The sequence below is a fragment of the Ceratosolen solmsi genome, unplaced genomic scaffold (genome assembly GCF_000503995.2).
Source record: "Ceratosolen solmsi marchali unplaced genomic scaffold, CerSol_1.0 scaffold93, whole genome shotgun sequence".
Classification (NCBI taxonomy): Eukaryota; Metazoa; Arthropoda; class Insecta; order Hymenoptera; family Agaonidae; genus Ceratosolen; species Ceratosolen solmsi.
In genome coordinates this window covers 689,638-710,894 of record NW_011948453.1, presented here as the reverse complement: position 1 = coordinate 710,894, position 21,257 = coordinate 689,638, and the positions used below count along the sequence as shown (strand labels likewise).

The 21,257-nt window shown below is 22.3% G+C and overlaps 1 protein-coding gene across 1 annotated transcript; it reads left to right on the top strand.

The window, feature by feature from the left end:
* On the top strand, positions 1-20,932 carry LOC105366709 (mucin-3A). Its single transcript, XM_011505242.1, has 17 exons — positions 1-955; positions 1,470-1,798; positions 2,247-2,282; positions 5,238-6,770; positions 7,209-7,322; positions 8,893-9,177; positions 9,508-9,643; positions 9,710-9,793; positions 10,858-11,016; positions 11,150-11,775; positions 12,439-12,588; positions 13,745-14,113; positions 16,307-16,826; positions 17,259-17,645; positions 18,201-18,298; positions 19,638-19,874; positions 20,846-20,932. Exons 1-17 carry the CDS (start codon positions 1-3, stop codon positions 20,897-20,899), a joined length of 6,072 nt encoding a protein of 2,023 aa, XP_011503544.1. The 3' UTR covers positions 20,900-20,932.
* The last annotated feature ends 325 nt before the right edge of the window (positions 20,933-21,257 follow it).

The window sequence follows — 21,257 nt, the reverse complement described above, 5'->3', positions numbered from 1 at the left end:
ATGAAGTATGTTACACAAGAAGGCATTGTTAATCCAACAGGAAAAACAGATCACCAATTTGTTAAATTTCAAAATAATAAATTAACATTAAAATTAGACAATATTGATAATAAATTTAATTTAACAACGGGAAGTGACAAATACAATCGGTCCAGAAATAATCAGCAAAAAAATGTAATAGAATTACGCTATGATCATGATATTGCAGCTTCAAGTTCAGAAAATGTTCATATCAATACAACCCCTTTACGTTTAAATGCTGCAAGAAGATCACATAATATTTCATCCTTTACACAAATACCTAACATTTTAAATAATCAAGACATTAGAGAAGCAGTAGAAGACAAACAAATATTTCAAAGTGTTATATCTCATAATAATTCGAAAGTTATCAATAACAATGTTTCTGTTCGTGGTGGAAGTCGAATTGAAAAGAATAAAAAGATAAATGTAATGATTAACAATAATGATATATCAATACAACCTAACTACCATACTAGAAATTTAAATTCCAAATCCATGCCAGGAAACTCTGAACATACGAAAATTTTAGAAATACAGACTGGAAGTCAAAATATTAAGAAGTTAAATAGCTCTAGAAATCGACATAAGATTGATATGACTAATAATGATACTTTAAATCGGACTTCGCCTATTTCAACAATCTCTGAATTAATGCCAAAAACTAGAAATATTCAAAGAGCAAAGGCTGTATCAACAATTAGACCCACATTTAAATCTATAACGCTACCTTTTGTTACCTCGAGAACGATATTAAAATCGACTTCTTCACAAAGACCAACAGTAAATGTTGAAATGAAAAGAAATATATCTGTTGGTAAAACTTCTAGACAAAATAATCAATCGCGTAGAGCTTCAAAAGAAGATTTTTTTAATCGTGGTTTGGGATTCAGAGGAAGAACACCGTCGATTTCTAGAACAGAACAAGGTAAAAGTAGAAATTATAGATTAAATAAAGTTATGTAATTTGTACTATGTTAAAGTATTACACTTTTTATATTTTATATAATGTCTATCATTCATTGCTTTGATCAAATAATCAAATGTAACTCAAAACCAAAACTTTTTGTACTTAAGTATATTATTAAATATTAAATAAAAATTTTTTTATTATTTACATACGCATATATGCACACATGCACGCGCACACGGACACACACACATATATATGCATACATGATTGGTATATGTATATTCAATTCATTAATATATTATTTATATACAATGAATTCATAATAATCACTGTTTTTAATTTAGTGATCTCATGCAAGAAGAGATTTATTAGATATATGAAAAACAATTTATTGAAATGCATATATAATAATATAAACAATATAAATAAAATACATTCGAATCTAAATCACTTATATTCAATTATTTATTTATATTTAATACAGAATATGTTTGATTTGATAAACATGTTAATCACATATTTCATAATTAATTAGTTCCAGCAATAATAACATCAACGACAACTACTCCAATTTCTGCCATAACATTTAAAACTGAGAATACTGCACATGGAAATCCAGGATGGACATTAAGAAGACGTCCCGGACATTGGCGTGCTAATTCATCATCTCCAGTAATATTTAATTCGGTTGAAATACCGACTTTAGTACAAACAAATAAAATAAATTCAACTAAAGTGAGTATTTCAAAAACTATGAGGAGAGGAAATAAAACGTTTGCAAAAATAACAGATGGAAGGATAAAGGAAGAATTTAGTGAAATTGATAATTACCCACCTGAGTTCAAAGCTAGAATATCGCAATTGGTGAATAAATTGCACACATGAACAATTTATTGTATAATTTTGTCAAATTATAATAATATAAGTGGGTGGTTACTTTTAGTAATATAATGAATAAAAATGATAAAAAATTAGACCAAATAATATAAAATCAATGATTAATTAAAAAAATTTGTACTTATTTTTTATTTTGCCAAATATTTACAGCTTATTAATTTCAGTTCACTTAAAATTCGAAATTCTTATTTGACATTGAATTAAAATAATTTTATAAAAATATTAATTCGTCATTATAAATTTATTGATGAAAATCGGTAAACATATTCAAATAAGATATAATTTTTTATTTAATTCTTTTTGTTTTTATATTACTTCAATTATTATAATGCTATGTTAATAGCATAAGGGTTACATTTTTAAGATAGGGAAAAATTATTGAATATATTTACATTAACTATTTAAATTCTTTCAGCAGAAAACCGATATACATATGAGATCATCACTAAACGTAAGTAATTACATTTTTGAATGTATACTTTATTCTATTTAATTAAATTTATCTTTATCATTCATTTATACGTTTTTATAAAACAGGTTTAAACTAATTAATAATGAACATTTTATTAATTATTCTTACGCCTATTTTTCATTTGGGTCGAAATAACATTTCTGAATGGTTTAACTATTATTGTTTAGAATGCATATCTGCTGGTATCATCATAAAAAAATCACTTGGTGTATGGTTCATTATAAACAAATAAGACTCTTACATACTATAATATAAATTTAATAAAAAAATTAAATTAATAAGAAAACAGTTTTAATGCACCCTCTAATTATTAATATTACAGTTAAATATCACTAACATATTATCGTAAAGGTATTACAAATTTCCGTTTTAGAGTATTAAATATATTTTCATATTATATTGTCAATTTTATTTCATTAATTAAAAATACAGAATTTTGTACGTATTGAAAATTCCCTAATTTATGTAAAATTAACTTATTTATATATAATAATATAGGAAGTAGAATATTATATTTTGATTTAATTTATTTAGAGATCAATTTTTAAGTGCATACTAATATGGAAGCAATATAAATTTGCATTTTAGAAGTATGTATTTATATATTACAAGTATATAATTGATGCGTATTAAAAGGAATAAGTATACCTTGAAGTTCGTTATGACTTTATTTGTGATATCTTTAAAACTACTTTAAAATAGCTCTAAACATTATTGTTTAAAGAATGAAAATGTATATAAATCTTTATTATTCATTAAATTAAAGTTTATCTTTAATGGGATAATGAAAGAAAAATTCAATTAATAGCTGTGTTTACAACGTAGTGTAAATAGATTAGCAATAGAGCAGATCGGACATATTTGTTAATAAGTATTAAAGAACATATCCAGTCACTTGAGTTTATAATAATTATAAATAGATTTTCTTTGACAAAATGCAAAGTTATGCAGGAGTTTATGCTGATCACGTATCCCAGAATCATGAACCGGTTAGTTGTTCACCGTTTGCATGTGATTTTGGGTTCATGGCAGGCGCACGTGAGAGAAAGTAAATTTTCTAGGCACTCTTTAATTATAGGCGTGGTTTTCATACGTTCTATAAATATATATTTAAGTACAAATAGAAATAAAATGGGTCATTACGTTTACTTGTTCGTTGGTTATTATAAGAGTCGTTACTGTTTATTAAATGAAATGTTTTACTCTTTTTATAGGAAATTACTTATAGAAATGCTCTAAATTAAACTACTCTTTACAACTTAAACTAAATAATAAATACATCTCAATTGATTAAGATAATTTGCTCTTTGTATATTTCTATTACTATACAATGTTGTCTAAATTTTCGTTACAAGTTAAAAATTTACAAGTTAAACATTGAGTTTCTTAAGCATTAATGTTTAATATTTTACTAGCAGCCGTTTTTGTATATAAATTAAGAAATAAATAAAAATATAAACAAGTGAATTTAATTTATCTATTATACGTTAAAATCATATAGTACTACATTGATTTGTGTGGATATACCTTCTTGTACAAGCATAAACTTATTTTTACGTATATATTACAGCATAAAGTTAATATTTTATTGTATGGAAATAGGTATTAAAACTGTTTGTTTGTTAAAATATAGATATTATATATATATATATATTTAAAGCGTATTTTGTTATTTTTTTACAATTTAATATATTTTAAAGATTTTTTTTTTATTTATTTTTTATAAAAGTTTAAAAATAATTTAACTAAAATAAAATTTTATTTATATTTAGAATACTTTTGATATATTAAATATATTAGATATACTGTTGAAGTATTATTATTAATTTGGTTTATTATTAAAAGTGTATATAAAATTTAATTATAAAGAGGAAAAAACAATAATTTCTTTAATTTTTATTTTTCTAAATAAAACAAACATTTAAATAAATAATTTAAATAAATAAGTAATATATATATATATATATATATATATATATATATTAGTAGATGAAAATTACACTCGCACATATCTACATTGATATATATGTAGAAATATTTTGTGCGTAGAATTTATCTTAATACAATAAATTAATTCTATTTTATTGCTGTAAATTAAAATTATGTTTTGTGATTTAATTAAAAATAAAAAATATTTGTGATAAATCAATATTTAGCTTAGCTATTTCATTTTAATGTAATCATATTTCATTAAAATTTTACATTTTTAATTTTATCGTAATTATAGACAAAATGATCACTTACTAATAACAAGTTAGTAAATATACTTTATTAATTTTTTTGATATGTAGAATTATGTCAAATAAATACAAATTTTGAAATATTTCCCATTAAATTTCTTTTTTGAATTTAATACGCAATTTTATAATTTCGCTAATTAAACTTTCAGTTTCTGTCAATGGCAGTCAATTCATTCTTCGGGTTCTTTAGGCAACGTGTCGTCTCATGGACTGCTTCTTTTCTGCGCTTGGTCATATCATTCTTCTCTCCTACCGAACATATATATTTGTAAAAAAAAATATGTAAAAAATAAGAAGAATAAAATTTAACAAATGAATTGAGAAAATGAAAAAAACTTTAAGTCAGAGGACACGGATGAACTTATATAAAATAAGTTTGATGAAATCATAATATGAAAATAAAACAAAAATAAGTCCTAAATGTTTAATTTATTTAAATTGTATTTAAAGTATGGTTTTACTGGAATTTATGCATTCATATATCGTTAGTGAATTCTAACTAATTTTACAAAATAACTGTCGATCAAATAAAGTACTAACAAAAATTCTTCTTTACTATTCTTTCTACACTATCATGCTTTGGGGGACTTAGGGAAACTGAATGTATTTAAAACTATAAAACTACATGGAGGTGTGACAAAAGTAAACCAAATTGCATTTTTAAAAAAGAGGTGTTTAGAAGAAAACTTTTCAGGTCAACAAAGTGACAGCACTAGAATTATTTGCAACTCGTTCAAAAATCAAATTGGACAATGCTCGTAAATTAGTGAAGCCTGAATTACTCCTCGATGAAACAAATACACATCAAGAAATCGTTAATCCACTTTCAAAATATATACATATTAGAGATCAAAATATAAGGAAATTAAAAGATGACGAAGATCAGAATACATTAAAAAATATGCAAAAATTAATTTTATTTACTGAGAGATCTCGATGGTACCAAACAACTTCTATGAAGTCTAATTGGGAAACTTCTAAATTGAAAAAGGATTTACAAGATTCTCAAACAAGATTTTCGAGATATAAGCAGACCCAATTATATACTGTCAATTCAAAAATACCATCTAACAATATTATCTCAACTATTGAGAAAAGTACTGACAAAAACATTTATAAAAATAAAGCAACCAATTCAACACAATTAGATCAATATCAGGAACACAAATATAAATTAATATCTAAATTGACAGAAAATAAGTTTCGAGGACCGAAATCATCTCAAATTGAAGATAAATTTCAAGATAAGTTATTTCCTACAACAAAATTATCTATAATTATCAAACCTCGTAAGATTCTTGGATTATCAAAAAATGATAAAAGTTATGTCGAGGACGTAAAGGTCATTGCTTTAAAATTCAGAAAAAGTCTTGAGAGTATAGAAAAGAGTCAAATACATAAATTAGTGAAAAAAAATGATTCTATGGATGGTCCAACAACTTTATTAACAACAATGCGAACAATTAAATCCTTCTCATTCTCGACACGATTAGCGAAAATGGATAATACTAACTCCATTAGTTCATCAACAATGAAGATATTTGAAAACCAAATGCCACCAGCATTAATACTTTCATCAACCTTTCCTTCTTTTGACACCAAAACAGTAATGCAAAATTTTACTGAACACGAAATGGATACATCAGCTTATAATAATATTTTAACTGTACATGATAGCCTATCTTTAAAGACTAACAATTTTTTTACAAAGAAAGCTCATGCCAAAGGAGAAATGCAATCTGATTGGAATGTATTTAATAATACAGTTAATTCAACTATTAGCCATGATAAATCCAGTGCAGCAGCTTTAGTAAATTATACTGACTCAACTGTATTTGTAGTTTATCCATCGGCAATAGAGAAACCGTTGAGTATTGCAATTACTCCGAAGTCTTTTGAAAATCAAACAACTGTAAAACCGGAGGGAGAATTATTGAGTCAGCAGCTATCGGTAACACAGAAGCCTATTATTAACGGGACAGTATGGAGCAGTAATGATAGCAACTCAACTACTTTTTTACAAGAATCACTTCCACATTCGCAAAATATAATATTTGGAAATACTAAAAGTACAAATATTTTTAATCCATCAAAAAGTACAGCAATTTTTAAAACTGGGAACAATACTATATTGGAATATTTGAGGAGTACTGTAGCTCCATTGTGGAGTACTCGAGGATTTCAATCGCCAGCAGTTTCCAATATTTATAAAAATTCAAATAGTGTGGTAATTAAATTTTTTGTTTTATACAGACTTTGTTTAAATAAAATTTTAACGTTTTTAAAATTTAAATGGATTTTCTATATACTTGTAAAAATGAAATTTTAAATTATATTTAGATAAAAATAGGCTTTAAAACTATTATTTTTATTGTAAATACTTCAATGATTATTTTATTAATAATTAATATAATAAATGTACAAAAAATTTTATTTATTTCTGCTTATAAAATTTTTGAAGAGTAATTAATTTAGTTACTTTATATTAAGCAATAGACAATAATTAAAAACATAAAGCAGTAAATCAAATCATAAAATTAATGACATACTTAATATATGTTTATTTATTATTAAACATGAAGTTAAAAATTGATTAAAAAAGTATTTTCAATAAGTTTATTTTAGCAATTAATAACATTTTAATAGAATATTTATGTATGAACAGAATTCCTTATCGAGACTTATTCCAAAAAGTGCACTTTCCAAATTTAGTGCCAGATATAAAGGTACCGAACTTTATTTAAGAAGACCAACGCCTACAAATTTTTCTTTATCTCAGGTAAAATTTAAAATTAACAATAATTTACTTATTAAATAAATATTAATTTTAATTTAATTCATACAGACTTTCAAACAAATTTGTAATGATCATAAATTGTATTGAATATCTACTTTTGATATATGTATAAATAAATATATATATATATATATACCATTATTAATATAAATCATTATTAATTTCATAATTTATTTTACCTTAAATATTATTGATTGAAAGAAATCAAATAAAAAGGAAGTTAGCTAATCTATTTTGGTTCTAAAGTATAAAATTTAAATTGTAGTAAGATTTTCTATTTGTATACTCTATAATATGCAATGAAAAAATATTTGATATTTATGTTCCACCATTTCATTTCTTCACTAAATGTAACTATTATTTATTTATTAAAATTTTGAAAGATTAGCGACCAATAAAAAAATAATTAGAATATTGTTTTTTTGGTTTTGATGTTTATATTAATTAAATACAAGCATAATTTATAAGCAGATTAAAAAAATAACGTTTTAAAGTATTTGTAAACTTTAAATAAAATATTAAATGAATAAAAATATTAAATTAAACAACAAAATTACTACAAAACTATATCAGTTTTCTTTAATAGAAGATTCAAATACTCTTTCAATTATATTAATATGATTAAGAATTAATATTAATATTATGCATTAGAATTGAAGTGATGTTTTTTAAATATTTATAATGGCGATTTCCATGAAAATTTTTTATATATATATAACAGGTATAGTAAAAAATAGATTTAAGAAACATAGATATCAAAATAAACGAAATAGAAAAGATATTTAGTTATTCAAATTAATGTAACATTACAATATGTAAAGAAAGTGTTTTTCATATAAGCATTTTGAATTATCGAATTCTATAATAGATACAGAATATCCATAATAGTTCAAATGCTATAATCTATGTGTAACAGATTTCTGTTATATATAAGTTCTTTTTTTAATTTACACATAAATATAGCTCTTAAACATAGTTACAAATTTGTTGTATTATCTTTCTATAAATTTTATAGAATTCGAAAAAGAATTAAAAAATTTAAATTACCGTCTTTGACGTGATTTATAATAATTAATTTACGATTATTCATTAAAATAACGAATATTAATAAATAATTTTTATAAATTTTTTTTAAAAAAAACTTTAATCGATGCCATTAATTGTAGAAAACAGTTTTTTACTAGGATTGATTACTATCTTAATATTAGATCCAAGAATTTTTAAATTAAAATTCGATTATTTAATGCTTCAAATTAAAAAAGTTCATATAAATTTCAGAAAAATTGTAATATTTTAAACTACTTAAATAACATTTTAATTAAATTAGAATCGAAGTGTAGGTATTATGTATTAATAAAATGTTAAGGAAAGAATGAAAAAGATATTTAGTAGTATATCGATATTAAATTTGTATAATAACTTTTTTAAAACAGTTTATAGTTATTTGTGAAATAATATTCATCATCTCACAAAACAAAATATTCGATTATTTCTGATTCCAATATTCGATGTATATATAATACAGAACGTACAAAATATGTTTTTATTTCAGCATAATGATTCGACAACGCAAATAAATGTTATGAACGCTGAAAATTCGCAGATATCAACGTTATATCAATCCACGAATATTACCAACAATGAAAAAACAGACGTACGTCAGTTATGGGTGTTTGGTAAAGCTATCCCTATTAGTAATGTTATCGCTAATAATCCTTTCAATGCAATGAATTCTAATAATAATGTATCACAAATAATGCCAGTAACTATATCAAGTATTGTTAATGATACTCATTTTTCATACGCTGATAATAAAACAACTGTTTCTCTTCATATAGTAACTACTTCAAAATCAATAAATAATTTTGAAAATATACGAGATATTAAAAAAATATTGAGCAATAAAGCGCTTAATAAAAATAATGCCAATAATATATCTAATACTCTTGTGAATATTGATAGCATAATAACTAATACAACTATTTCTAACAGCTCTATGTCGAAAAATTCTGAATTAACTACACAAGTATTTCATTCAGTAAATAATAATATACATCTAAATAAATTATTTACTATTCATATTCCAATATTATCACCTGAAAAGAAAATGAACTTGAATAATACTGAAATATTAACTATATCAAACATTGCAATTAATTCGACAGAGTGTATCCCTACACCTTTTATATCGTCTGTGTCATTAAATAATATTGATTCTATTAGTAATTTAACTGAGAACTCGATAGTTGCGAAGGTAACTCCAATACAAAAAGAATTAAATACTTTCGAACAATCAACAAGAAGTAAATTACCTCTAGATATTAAATTATCTACACTTAATAATAAAACGACTCAATTTACTTCTATAGGTATTGGAATCAGACAAGAACCAATAAATATTACGAAACTAGATATTTTAGAACAAGAAAAAGCAATTATTGTTAATAATACAAGTAATTTTCATAATTTTATTAATAAAACGAAATTGAAAAATTCAGATGAATTACTACCATCCAACAGTTTAAAAATTAATCGATCTTCATTAGAAGCTACTAAAGATATTCCGGTTGAACCAAAATTATTAATAATAAACAATTCATTGTCAAATATTTTAACTTCTACTAAAACTATACCCAAAATAAGTACTAGTAGATTTAAAGAATTCTTAAATTTGACAAAAACAGGAACTAATGCTAATAGACCTTTTATGTCAACGATATTGGACAACGAAAAAAACAATTTATTAACAACAATTCATCCAGAAGAAATAATGAAATTAATACATAATAAATATATTACCAATTTAAATAATTTTTCAAATATTTGGAACAAAGAAACAAATTTCAGTATTATGAAAGGAACAAATATATCTTACCCTGCAGGTACTGAGCCTTTAATTAAACAAAAAGAATTGTTCAATAATATAGATAAAAAGTTAAAATTAAAAATATTTAAGCATATACAAATAAATGTGAAATATAATTTTACGTTTAACAATATTTTGTATGATAATAAAATTACTAAATCTATGAAGAACACAAAAAGTATTTCAGATGATTTTAGAAATATTATTGATCCTTCATATAATTTTACATATAACTTGATTGATAAATTTTCTTAAGTTTTATAAAACTCTGTAAAGTATACCTTTAAAATATTATAACTATTATTAATGATATCATAGTAGAAATTGATAATAAGACTTCATTAGTTACTGAAACTACTATTTTACTATCTACCATTTTATTTCTAGACATAAACTTTATTAATGCAAATACACAACAAATTTCTTCATTACCTAGCTCGATTATACAACTATCTTATTATCCAGTATCAATTATTCCAAATTCTAATATTCCAAATAGTAATATTATAAATTTAATAAGTAGCAGTAAACTTTATAATGCCCGTATGCCGTAATTTTTAAATACAATGCAAAACTCTAAAGTGCCAATTAATTTCCAAGTACATAAATTAGATTTACTAACTACTAATTAAACATAATTCTTACCAATAGTCGATGAAATATCTACGTTTGCACTTATAAATGATTCAAATAATATAGCATCTACTAATGTACCTACTGTGATCGAATCAAATACAAATTTTACAACTGTCAGTCCAATTATATTTAACCATTTCCAGGATCCTACATTTGTCACCGCTCAAAGAACGGGTAGTGCCATGATATCATCAAATCATAGTTATCTTACAGAACCATTTGCTATTAAATACCCATTATTTGCCTTTTTTAAAATCATTTTTCCTTAATACCAATAAACAATTAAATATAAATTCAGCTGTTACAGCCAAACCAACTATTTCAGAGAATTTGAAAAATATACATAGTAAAATGATTTCATCTACAATAATGTCTTCTGCGCCAACGTTATTAACTAATATTCCAAATTCGGTTAAACAAACATTAAATCCTAATATTGAACTGATCAATTCATCTACTTCAAGACCTATAATAAGCTTTAATTCATCTACGAATGTTTCGTTAAGAGACTATTTAATTTATGGAATATATCCAAACAAAACTATAGTCAGAAAACGTCCAGAGAATAATCTTATTTATTCAAGAAACATTAATAGTCCTTATGTTATATTTGGAGTATATCCAAATGGAAAACTCGTTCGTAAGTTTCCCAATGGAACATTAATACCAGATCCTACCTGTAATCCAGTGGAAATTGTATTTTCTCTTGAAGCAAATACTACTAAGAAGCCTCATTTATTTAATGATCAAGCTAATAGTCTAGGTGTACGTAATAGAAATACTGATATATCTAATAAACCGAAACATGATGCCGCTGTCAATACACAGAATAGTTTCAACATGCTGAATGAAGTTGACAATACTCTAGGTATCAGTGGACTCACTGGTTTTGATCTTCCAGTCGGTAGTATTGACAGCGACTCTATAAAAACGGTATAATATATATTTTCATCTTACTTTGAAAGAAACATAGAACGACAAAAATATACTTGAAATATTTCTGCTTATTTAACTTAAAATAATATATTTTATTTGTTATTAGATTGATTTGAATTTAAATAAGATTTTTAAATACTTTCTAGTATTATTTATTAAATTTTTAACAGAAATTGATATCTGTTTTTTAAAAACTAAATTTATTTCATGAAATATTTTCCTGTAATTTATTTTATTTTTACTTTATATTAACTGACTATATAAAAGGGTGTAATTTTCTTATTATATTTGTTACTTAACCTATAATACATTTCTTATGATTTCATAAAGAACACGAAACATTTATTTATATATAATATATTGTATATATACAATTTTAGTGCTATTTTTATTTTAAATTTATAATAATCAATAATCATTTTACGAATAAATTATGTATTCACAAATTTGGATTGTCCTTTTTTAGATATCATTTAGTTTTAATAGAAGAAATTTTGTTTCTAAAATTGATATTTTTAAAATTACGGATTAAATTAATTTTTCGATATTTCAATTTTATTTATTAAAATATATAATATTAGTCAAATTGATATCACTCTATATTTAATGATTAATTAAATAATACTAAAATTAAAGATTGTAATATTAACCACTTTATAGATAGCAATGGTTACCAGTAGTACCTTACCAGATATCATCAGTAGCCAACAAGATCGACATATTATTGATAGTTATCAATCAAAAGATGAATATCAGCATGATAGAATAAGTGAAAATAAAGGTCAACGTAATTCTGTAAGCTTACAACAGGTAAAAAAATAGAACATAAAACATAATTTATTTTTCCAATCAATATTTTTTTATTATTTAATTAATGTAATTAATTAAAATTCTCTGTTTGCATTTTCGTATTTGGATTTCCGGATATTAATTCCGTTTTTAACATAAAGAAAAATGTAACATCTGTAAATTTTTAAATTAAAAATAATTAGTTAATTTTTCATTTAATGTAATCAATTATTATATTTTTAATATGTACTTAATTTTCTAGTTTTAAAAACACAATTAAAATACACAAAGTAAATAAAATAATATTAATTTAAATCTCTGAAAATAATTATTAAACTATGAACACTCATACTGAATATAATATTATGATTTGAAAATATTGAATAAAAAATATTTAAAATAAAATATATGATTAAAATTAAAGTAATTATAATAATTAGAATAAAATGAAAATATTATTGTTAAATTAAATTAATTTTATTTAAAATTTAAAAGTTGTATGGAATAATAATAATTCTAAAATTTTCAAATTATAGCTTAAATTAACTTTTATTTTGTATCGCTGATCTAATATTATTATTTAAAATATTTAATGATCATAATATTGGAGTATATTATGTATAAGGGGTTTATATATCATTGAACTAGAACATTATTAGGTTTTTATTTAGTATAGACAGAATATTTTATTTTTATTTATATAAAATATCGTTAAACAAATATTTTTTCACTTTCATGTGATATTAAATTGATTAAATTATTTAATATTAAAAATAACACTAAAATGATGACAACACCTAATCTTCCATACAATCATCTTCCGGATTATATTTTCGGCATAATAAATTTTCTATTGATAGAATCATTAATTGCTTCAAATATTTAAAGGTTACCTAGTTTAAATGTTATTTAAATATTTTTAAATTAAATTCTCTTTAATTACAAATCACTCATCATCTATGCATAATCATCTTATTAAGTTAGAAAGATTTAAATAATGGAAATTAAATTCATCGAATTAAATCGAAACTGAATTTATGTTTTCAAATCATTTTGTCAAATTATTTATATTTGAAATGTGTTAAAATTTAATATCAATTCAATATGCGAGATGTAGCATTATTTTTATAAACATTTTTTCTTTATAATTTAATAAAAAAAAATTTGTTTTATAAAGGACGGCAGTAATATACAAAATTTAACTGCTTCAGTACGCCCAGTTAAAAATATGATCGAGATATTAAATCCGATATCAAGCACTATTAACTCTTTAATTGATACTCCAAAAAAGACAACAAGGGCAACAATCATTTCAGTCCCAAAAATAGAAAGTCCTACTATTCCAGCAACTACAAGAGTAACGACTCCAACCGCGTTATCACCAATAATGGAGAATCTAAAAACAATGATAACAGAAGCTTCGGTAATGACACATACTCCAATAATATCAAGTGAAGAATTATTTTCGACGATTGAATCTCCAGTAACATTAAATCCAAACGCTTTTGGCAATACATTTGATGATCTATCTTTCCTAAATACTTTGGTAATTTATGTAGATACTTTATTGTTTGATTTTTAATAATTTCTTATTTTTTTAATTTTACTGAAATTAACGTTATTAGTTGCAAATATTTTAATTATACTTAATATTTATAATAATTGTAACGCTGTAATTCTCAACATGAATTTGTTTTTTTATTCTGATTTATAAAATAAAACCAATATATTTGCTGCAAACTTAGACTGATTTTAGATTTTTCATTAATTTAATTTAATTATATTTTGCGCATTAAAAATTTTGAAATATATTTCTTAGTAATGGTATTTTAACTATGTTTATGTTATTAATATTATAATGTAAAGAATTATTAATCTTACTGGTAATTAAAAATATTTTCTAATATTAAATTTCAAATATTATAATAATAGAAGCAATTCAGGTATTATTTAATTATTTATAATAAATTATTTACAGTTATATTATTATTTATATACGTTATCCATATTGTCTAATTATTCAATCAAATAAATATATATATACGAAAACATCTGTTGTAGCTGGAAAATCCAAGTTTAAATGAATCTACACCAAAAACACTTACAAAAATAGAGCAACTACTTACAAATAAAGTAAGCATAATTTAACTAAAATTGTTCAATTTGCGATTTATTTTATTACAATTATTAATAAATAAATTATTTTAAAAATTGTAAGAATAACATAAATTTATCAATAAGAGGTTTTTACCTCTATAATTCACCAGTTTTTATATATAATCAATATGTGAAGGGTGACTGGTCAGTGTTTTGATTCTCATTTAAACTTTAGTCTATTTCATTATTAATTGTTTTCTGGCAGGCTATTTTAGGGGCGATTTATGAATGTGATATTTCTCATGCATATTTAAAAAAAAAAAACATGTAACACGATTGAGTTAATTATACTCATTAAACTTGAGTTTCTATTCTCTTCTTCAATTAATTTAATTCTATTTTCAATAAATATGTTTATTTAATGTGTATAATGTATCATGTTTTATTACTTTGTGAATGGATTGATATGATGAATTAATGATGTTAAAAATGATAATATATTTATTAAAAATTTCACGATAAGAAGAATTTATACATTATTGAATATAAATAAATCAAATACAGTACGTGTTAAATAAGTAAAGCATGTCTTATTTCTGAGGATATTTATTATATTTTCGAAATATTAAAATACTATATTCGTGAGAATAAATATTCGATTGAATTAAGTTCTGATTATATTAAATTGAACTTCATATTTTTTTCAATTATAATACAATATTTGGATTATTGGAATTAATAATTGGAATTAAATTAAAGCTATAAAATTATAATAGAAATATAATTGAAATTAAAGCTATTAAGTTATTAAAAAATGCAATATGACAGAATAAAAACGTATAGAAGAAAATATCTAAAATCAAAATAATATATATTTATGTTAATTTGTTGTATGGTTTCGTACTTTTAACATTTCATTAAATAATTTTTTTTATAACTTCGAATATTTTAATATCGAATTTTATATCAGTCCACACAGTAAATTGATTGCACCGCAAATTACATAGGTACATTTCTAGTAAAAATCACTACCGTATAGTCGAACTGTATTTAAACAAATATAAAGTGTAAATGGATTGATAGGAGGGAGAAAATGAAATATGACGATCTATTTCATAAATTTATTGTGGGATCTTTCACACTTTAATACATTTTTTAATTTCTATCTTGCAATTACTTTTTATTTAAAAGTTATTGATATGATATTATTTCTGAAATTTAAATAACATCAATCATTTTATTTCATTGGAGGATATTTCTATTACTATTAAATTTAAGTGTATTATATTTAAGAAGAAAATAACATGGAAATATACCATAAACATTACTTTTTTTAATACAGTGAGAATGTAAAAAATAAAAATAATCAATGCTAGAAAATCATAAATTATTTTTTTTCAATTCTATTTATATATAAATGATTTATATTATATAAAACTTGTATTAATTATACAAATTTGGCACAAACGACGATTTTTAATAATATTTCAACATTCATTTTAAATGAAACTGAATAAAGCCACTAATTTGATACTTCACAATATGTTTGTATATACAATAATACATTGTTATTGAGAATCAAAATGTAGTATTTTAAGAATGACTAATTTAATTTTTTAAAAATACTTTGAATATTATATAGATCCTATCTCTTGTACTTGGACGAACATTAACAAATAGTGCTTCATTCCGTTCCCCAAAAGCGATTCAACTATCAAATGTATCACCAAATTCTTATCAAATGAACACACCTCGTAAAATGGCTAAGATGTCGTCAAGTCTGCTTAGTTCATCTTCTCAGCCTACAGTCATCGGTTTAGTACCACTATCCACGACAAAGCTACCTGGTATTGAATCTACAATGCCTTATACATGGAAACCTATTAGAACTTTTTCTGGTTACAAACAATCCTCTGTGATATCAATGGGAACTGTAACTCCTAGCACGATGCCAATGACTTCCATGACTACATCAAGGGTACCAAAGATGAGTAAATCATTAAATTTACACTTTACATCCACATCGAAAACATTACAATCTATGTTGGGGCATTTGAAAACAATGACGACTTCAGCATCCGCTAATATAAATAATATGCCGAAAACTACTAAACGATTTAAACCAAGCACTACATCTAAGGTTCCTCTTTTTGCACCACTTGGTAAAATTTTTACTTATTATAAACTTTTATTTTTATTCAAAAATTTCTAGAAAATTTAGACATTAAACTTATTTTCGATATTCATTAATGATAAACTATTTATTAAATTATCTAATTAATTTATATTGTCTGTGGATAATTCGTAATTAAAATTCATTTCTTTATATGATTTATTTATACTAAATTAAATTCTAAATAATTAATAACATTATTATTAATATTTCATAAATTATTATTAATTTTTAATACTTTGATATATAAAAAGTTAAAATTATATGTAAATACATTTATTGCCTTAAATACGACTTTATTTAATGAAATTTAAGAGTACAATAATTTCTTTCAGAATACACTTTTTATTTTAAAAGTTTGTATTTTAGAAAATTGTGAAATATTTAACAAAGTTTAATTGTTCAATATTTTTTAATTAAGCATTTGCAACTAATTTCTTACGAACAATATTTGGAAGCAATCCTTTTGCATTGAAAACTACAAGGCCGATGATTAAAAAGTCAGCTTCAACTCTTAAAACGTTATCTCCAACGGCACAAAATATTACAACTGTAGCTTCAAGATCAACAGTTATTTCGATCGAATCAGTAGAACGACAAAATAATTCAAAATCTATTGATACATCAACAAATGTACTTACTAATATACAGGGTCAAACAGACACAATTTACAATACAGTTTTTGCTAAAGAGATGACAATTGTAACACCAATGCCGACAATTACCGAACAATCTCCGGCAATATATTCTTCTAAGGATGATACTAAATTTTTATCGACTTTTCTGCAGATTACTCAAAATATGAATGGTAAAATATTGAATTAATAATTTAAATTGCTTATGAATTATTTATAATTATTTTATTATTATAATTAAAATTGATATTATGTAAATAATGAGTCGAAATGAAAGTATATTTATATCAATTTATATAAAAAAGAATTGGGAAATATAGTTAGATATTATGATTTATATAATTATAGTTGATTATAATGAAAATATATTATTTAGTATACATCAAGTTATAATTAAAATTTTCTTAATTATTGAAAAAATCTTATGAGTATATATAATATATAAAGAAATTTGTATATATTGCCATTCAAAATTTTAAGTTGTTATATTATTATCACAAAATATTTCATCCTAAATATAAGTACGAATACTAACCAAATTAAAATGAGATACTTATTTCTGTACAAATATAAACATTGCATATTTGCAATATTTTAACAAATTACAGGACATTTTCGTGTTTACCACTAATAAGTGAATCTAGATCAGGTTTTGAGTCAAACAACCAATTACTTATTTGTGTTATTTTAAATGGCCATATCTAGAACTAGCTTTTTACCATTTACAGGCAGCAGCAATGAACCAGCAATGAAGTCTCAATTTAATGACCAAATCATTGAACCATCCACGCCAATCAATTTACTAAATGAACAACTTCAACAATCCGTAAATTTCTTTTTCTGACCTTACCTTCATTCTATCTCTTATATTTATTAAATATTTCTTTTTTCATTTCAATTTCTTTTAACTAAAGTAATTTCTTGAATAATAATTTATTTTAATGGAATTAATATTATTTCAATTTTTATAAATATCAACAGGTTGCTAAAATAATTTTACATTGCTTTTTTGGCATTACGTATTTAAATTAGAATTTACTTCTGTGAATTTACTATGTTTTTATTGTAATTTTTACAATTTTTATAAATTTTACAATTTTTACTAAATTAGAATTTACTTCTGTGAATTTACTATGTTTTTATTGTAATTTTTACAATTTTTATAAATTTTACAATTTTTATAATTTTTACAATTTTTATAATTTTTACAATTTTTAATAATCATGATAATAAAAAATATAATATTTATGTAGAGTTTACATTTATTTAAATATAAATTATTTTATAGTTTTAGTTTATATTTTTAATTGGATGTTAACATTTTCCTTCGAAATTAATACTTATAGAAGCTATGAAATTAATTTTATGATTTCATTAATGTTGAACGTTTCAATTATATGATTAAAAGAATAATTAGGTCCTTATAATTGATTATCTAAAAGTATTTACAATTTAAATAGACATTATAAAAGGAATATTTAATTACTAATAAATTTTATATTAATTTTATCACTTATTTATGTACTCAGTTCTATTTTATTTCAGAATTAAATTATTTTATTATTTTTATTTCATTAAGACTGCAATTGAATTTTCAATACAATTGTATTTTATTCATTATACAAAAGAATATTAAATTTATTAATAATAATACAAAACATAATAATATATAATTTAAAATATAAAAATTTTAATATAAAAATAGAATAAGTTTAAGCCAGAGAAAACCTATACAGAAATATGTTTCTGCCAAACAAATTTTTCTGCTACTAATATAAATATATTCATATTTTTTATGAACATATTAAAAATAAATTGTTGAAATTATTATAAAATAATATACATTAGATTTTTATTTATAAATTTTATTATGAAATTTATATTTATATAGAATTAAAAATTAACTATTTCATTAATTGGAGTATTTTTAATATTGAATTAATTTTTTGATAATAATTTTTATAAAATCGAATAAATTTTAATCGAATACATAAATATAAGTAATTATTTTTCATATAATGAAAAACTTAAATGTAAATTAAATTGTATTGATAAACCATTGAATAATATCGAGCGTTAATACAATAAAATTCAATAATTTATTTAAGTCATTAGAATAAGAAAGAAATATTTTAAGCGATAACATATTATTGCTTTTTTTGTAGAATGTTGGTAAAGCAATCCAATCTTCTACAGCAAGAGCAACAACTATATCTACAAGAACGACGACAAAATGGAGATCCTCAAGCTGGACTTATCCTTCACCCCTGTTCGGAAATTTCGATGGCTTAAGCAATGGAAGTTCATTGTACCAAGATAAAGGATTAGTTCGTAACCAAGTACTCAATGCCGCAATTAGTATGACACAAACATTTGGTAAATTCCTTGGTGCGACTATTACGGTTAGTAGGTTTGTTTTCTTATATTTTTCTCAGCCTTTATTATAAATCTTTTAACTAAATACTGTTAGATAAAAGTGATCGTTTTAGTGGCAATAATTGTAATAAAATTTACTTAAATTTTGAAACTTATTTTTAAAATTTTATAAATATATTACAGCTTTCACTATCTCACAAATTGTACATAAATAATGTATGAAATATCGAGAATATATTTACTAGCTCGAGATATTTTTTCTTATTGTAATAATATTAGTTTATTTACGTATAGCTACTATTTTTGCAATTGTTTACAAAATTATATAATATAAATATACATATAAATTCCTGTTTTTAAATATATTTAAATTATCTAATTTATTTATATTATATTACATTTTTGAAACTTGATTGAATATATAAATATATAAATATTTAAATACTATGAAATTACTTATTTATTAAACAAACTAGATGTTATACATTATTTTTAACATCGTTTTATATGAGGCTTGATAAAAATTAAATCTAGTTTAAAGTATGAAATAAATCAATAAAAAATAGAAATTAAAAAATATTTTTTCAAATGTATTTCCGATATTCATAATATATTTCAAATTAAAGAATTTTAGAATAAAAATTTGATTATTTATATATTTAAAAATTTACAAAAAAAATTTAAGTAAATAAAAAAATTTAATTAAAATTAAATGAAATACAACCTAACTATATAAATTGTATTTAATAATGTTGTAAAGGGAAGATCAATATCAATTATTTATTTAAATATTAATAAAATACTAATTATTTAAAATATTATTTAAAGTATGAGTATATTCTAATGATTCAAATAATTTCCTTAAATTTTATATTAATACTAAAATTTGTAAATAGTCATTACCATTAATTATTTATAAACAATAATGAAGATTATGAAAAAACCGTGTCGAAATTAATTTTGGATTTCACATGAATCACAAATCTTTTTATTTTAGGGAGCCGCGCAGCAATTCCAGTGGTTTATAAGAAACGGAACTAGATGGGGATAAGTTAATTGTTGCGATACATTCGATGATATACGTTTTTCTTTTTCAGATTATTCAGATATGTATCAATTTTATATCAATAATTGAAGTAGTTTCTACATCCTTAAAAAATGAATTTATAATATAGTGTCAATTACTTTAACAAGAAATGAAGAATATCAGATATTGTGAAAAACCAATACTGTTATGTTGTATAATTTTATACTAAATACTTTTTACTTTGCAATGGTAAATTTTTTTGTCATTTTAATTTTTTATTCAAAATAAGTAAAACAAAGTCAGTAATAATGTAAAATTCATAAATTTACGCAGATTTAATGTTTATATATAAAAACAAAGACATTCATTATGATTATTATGC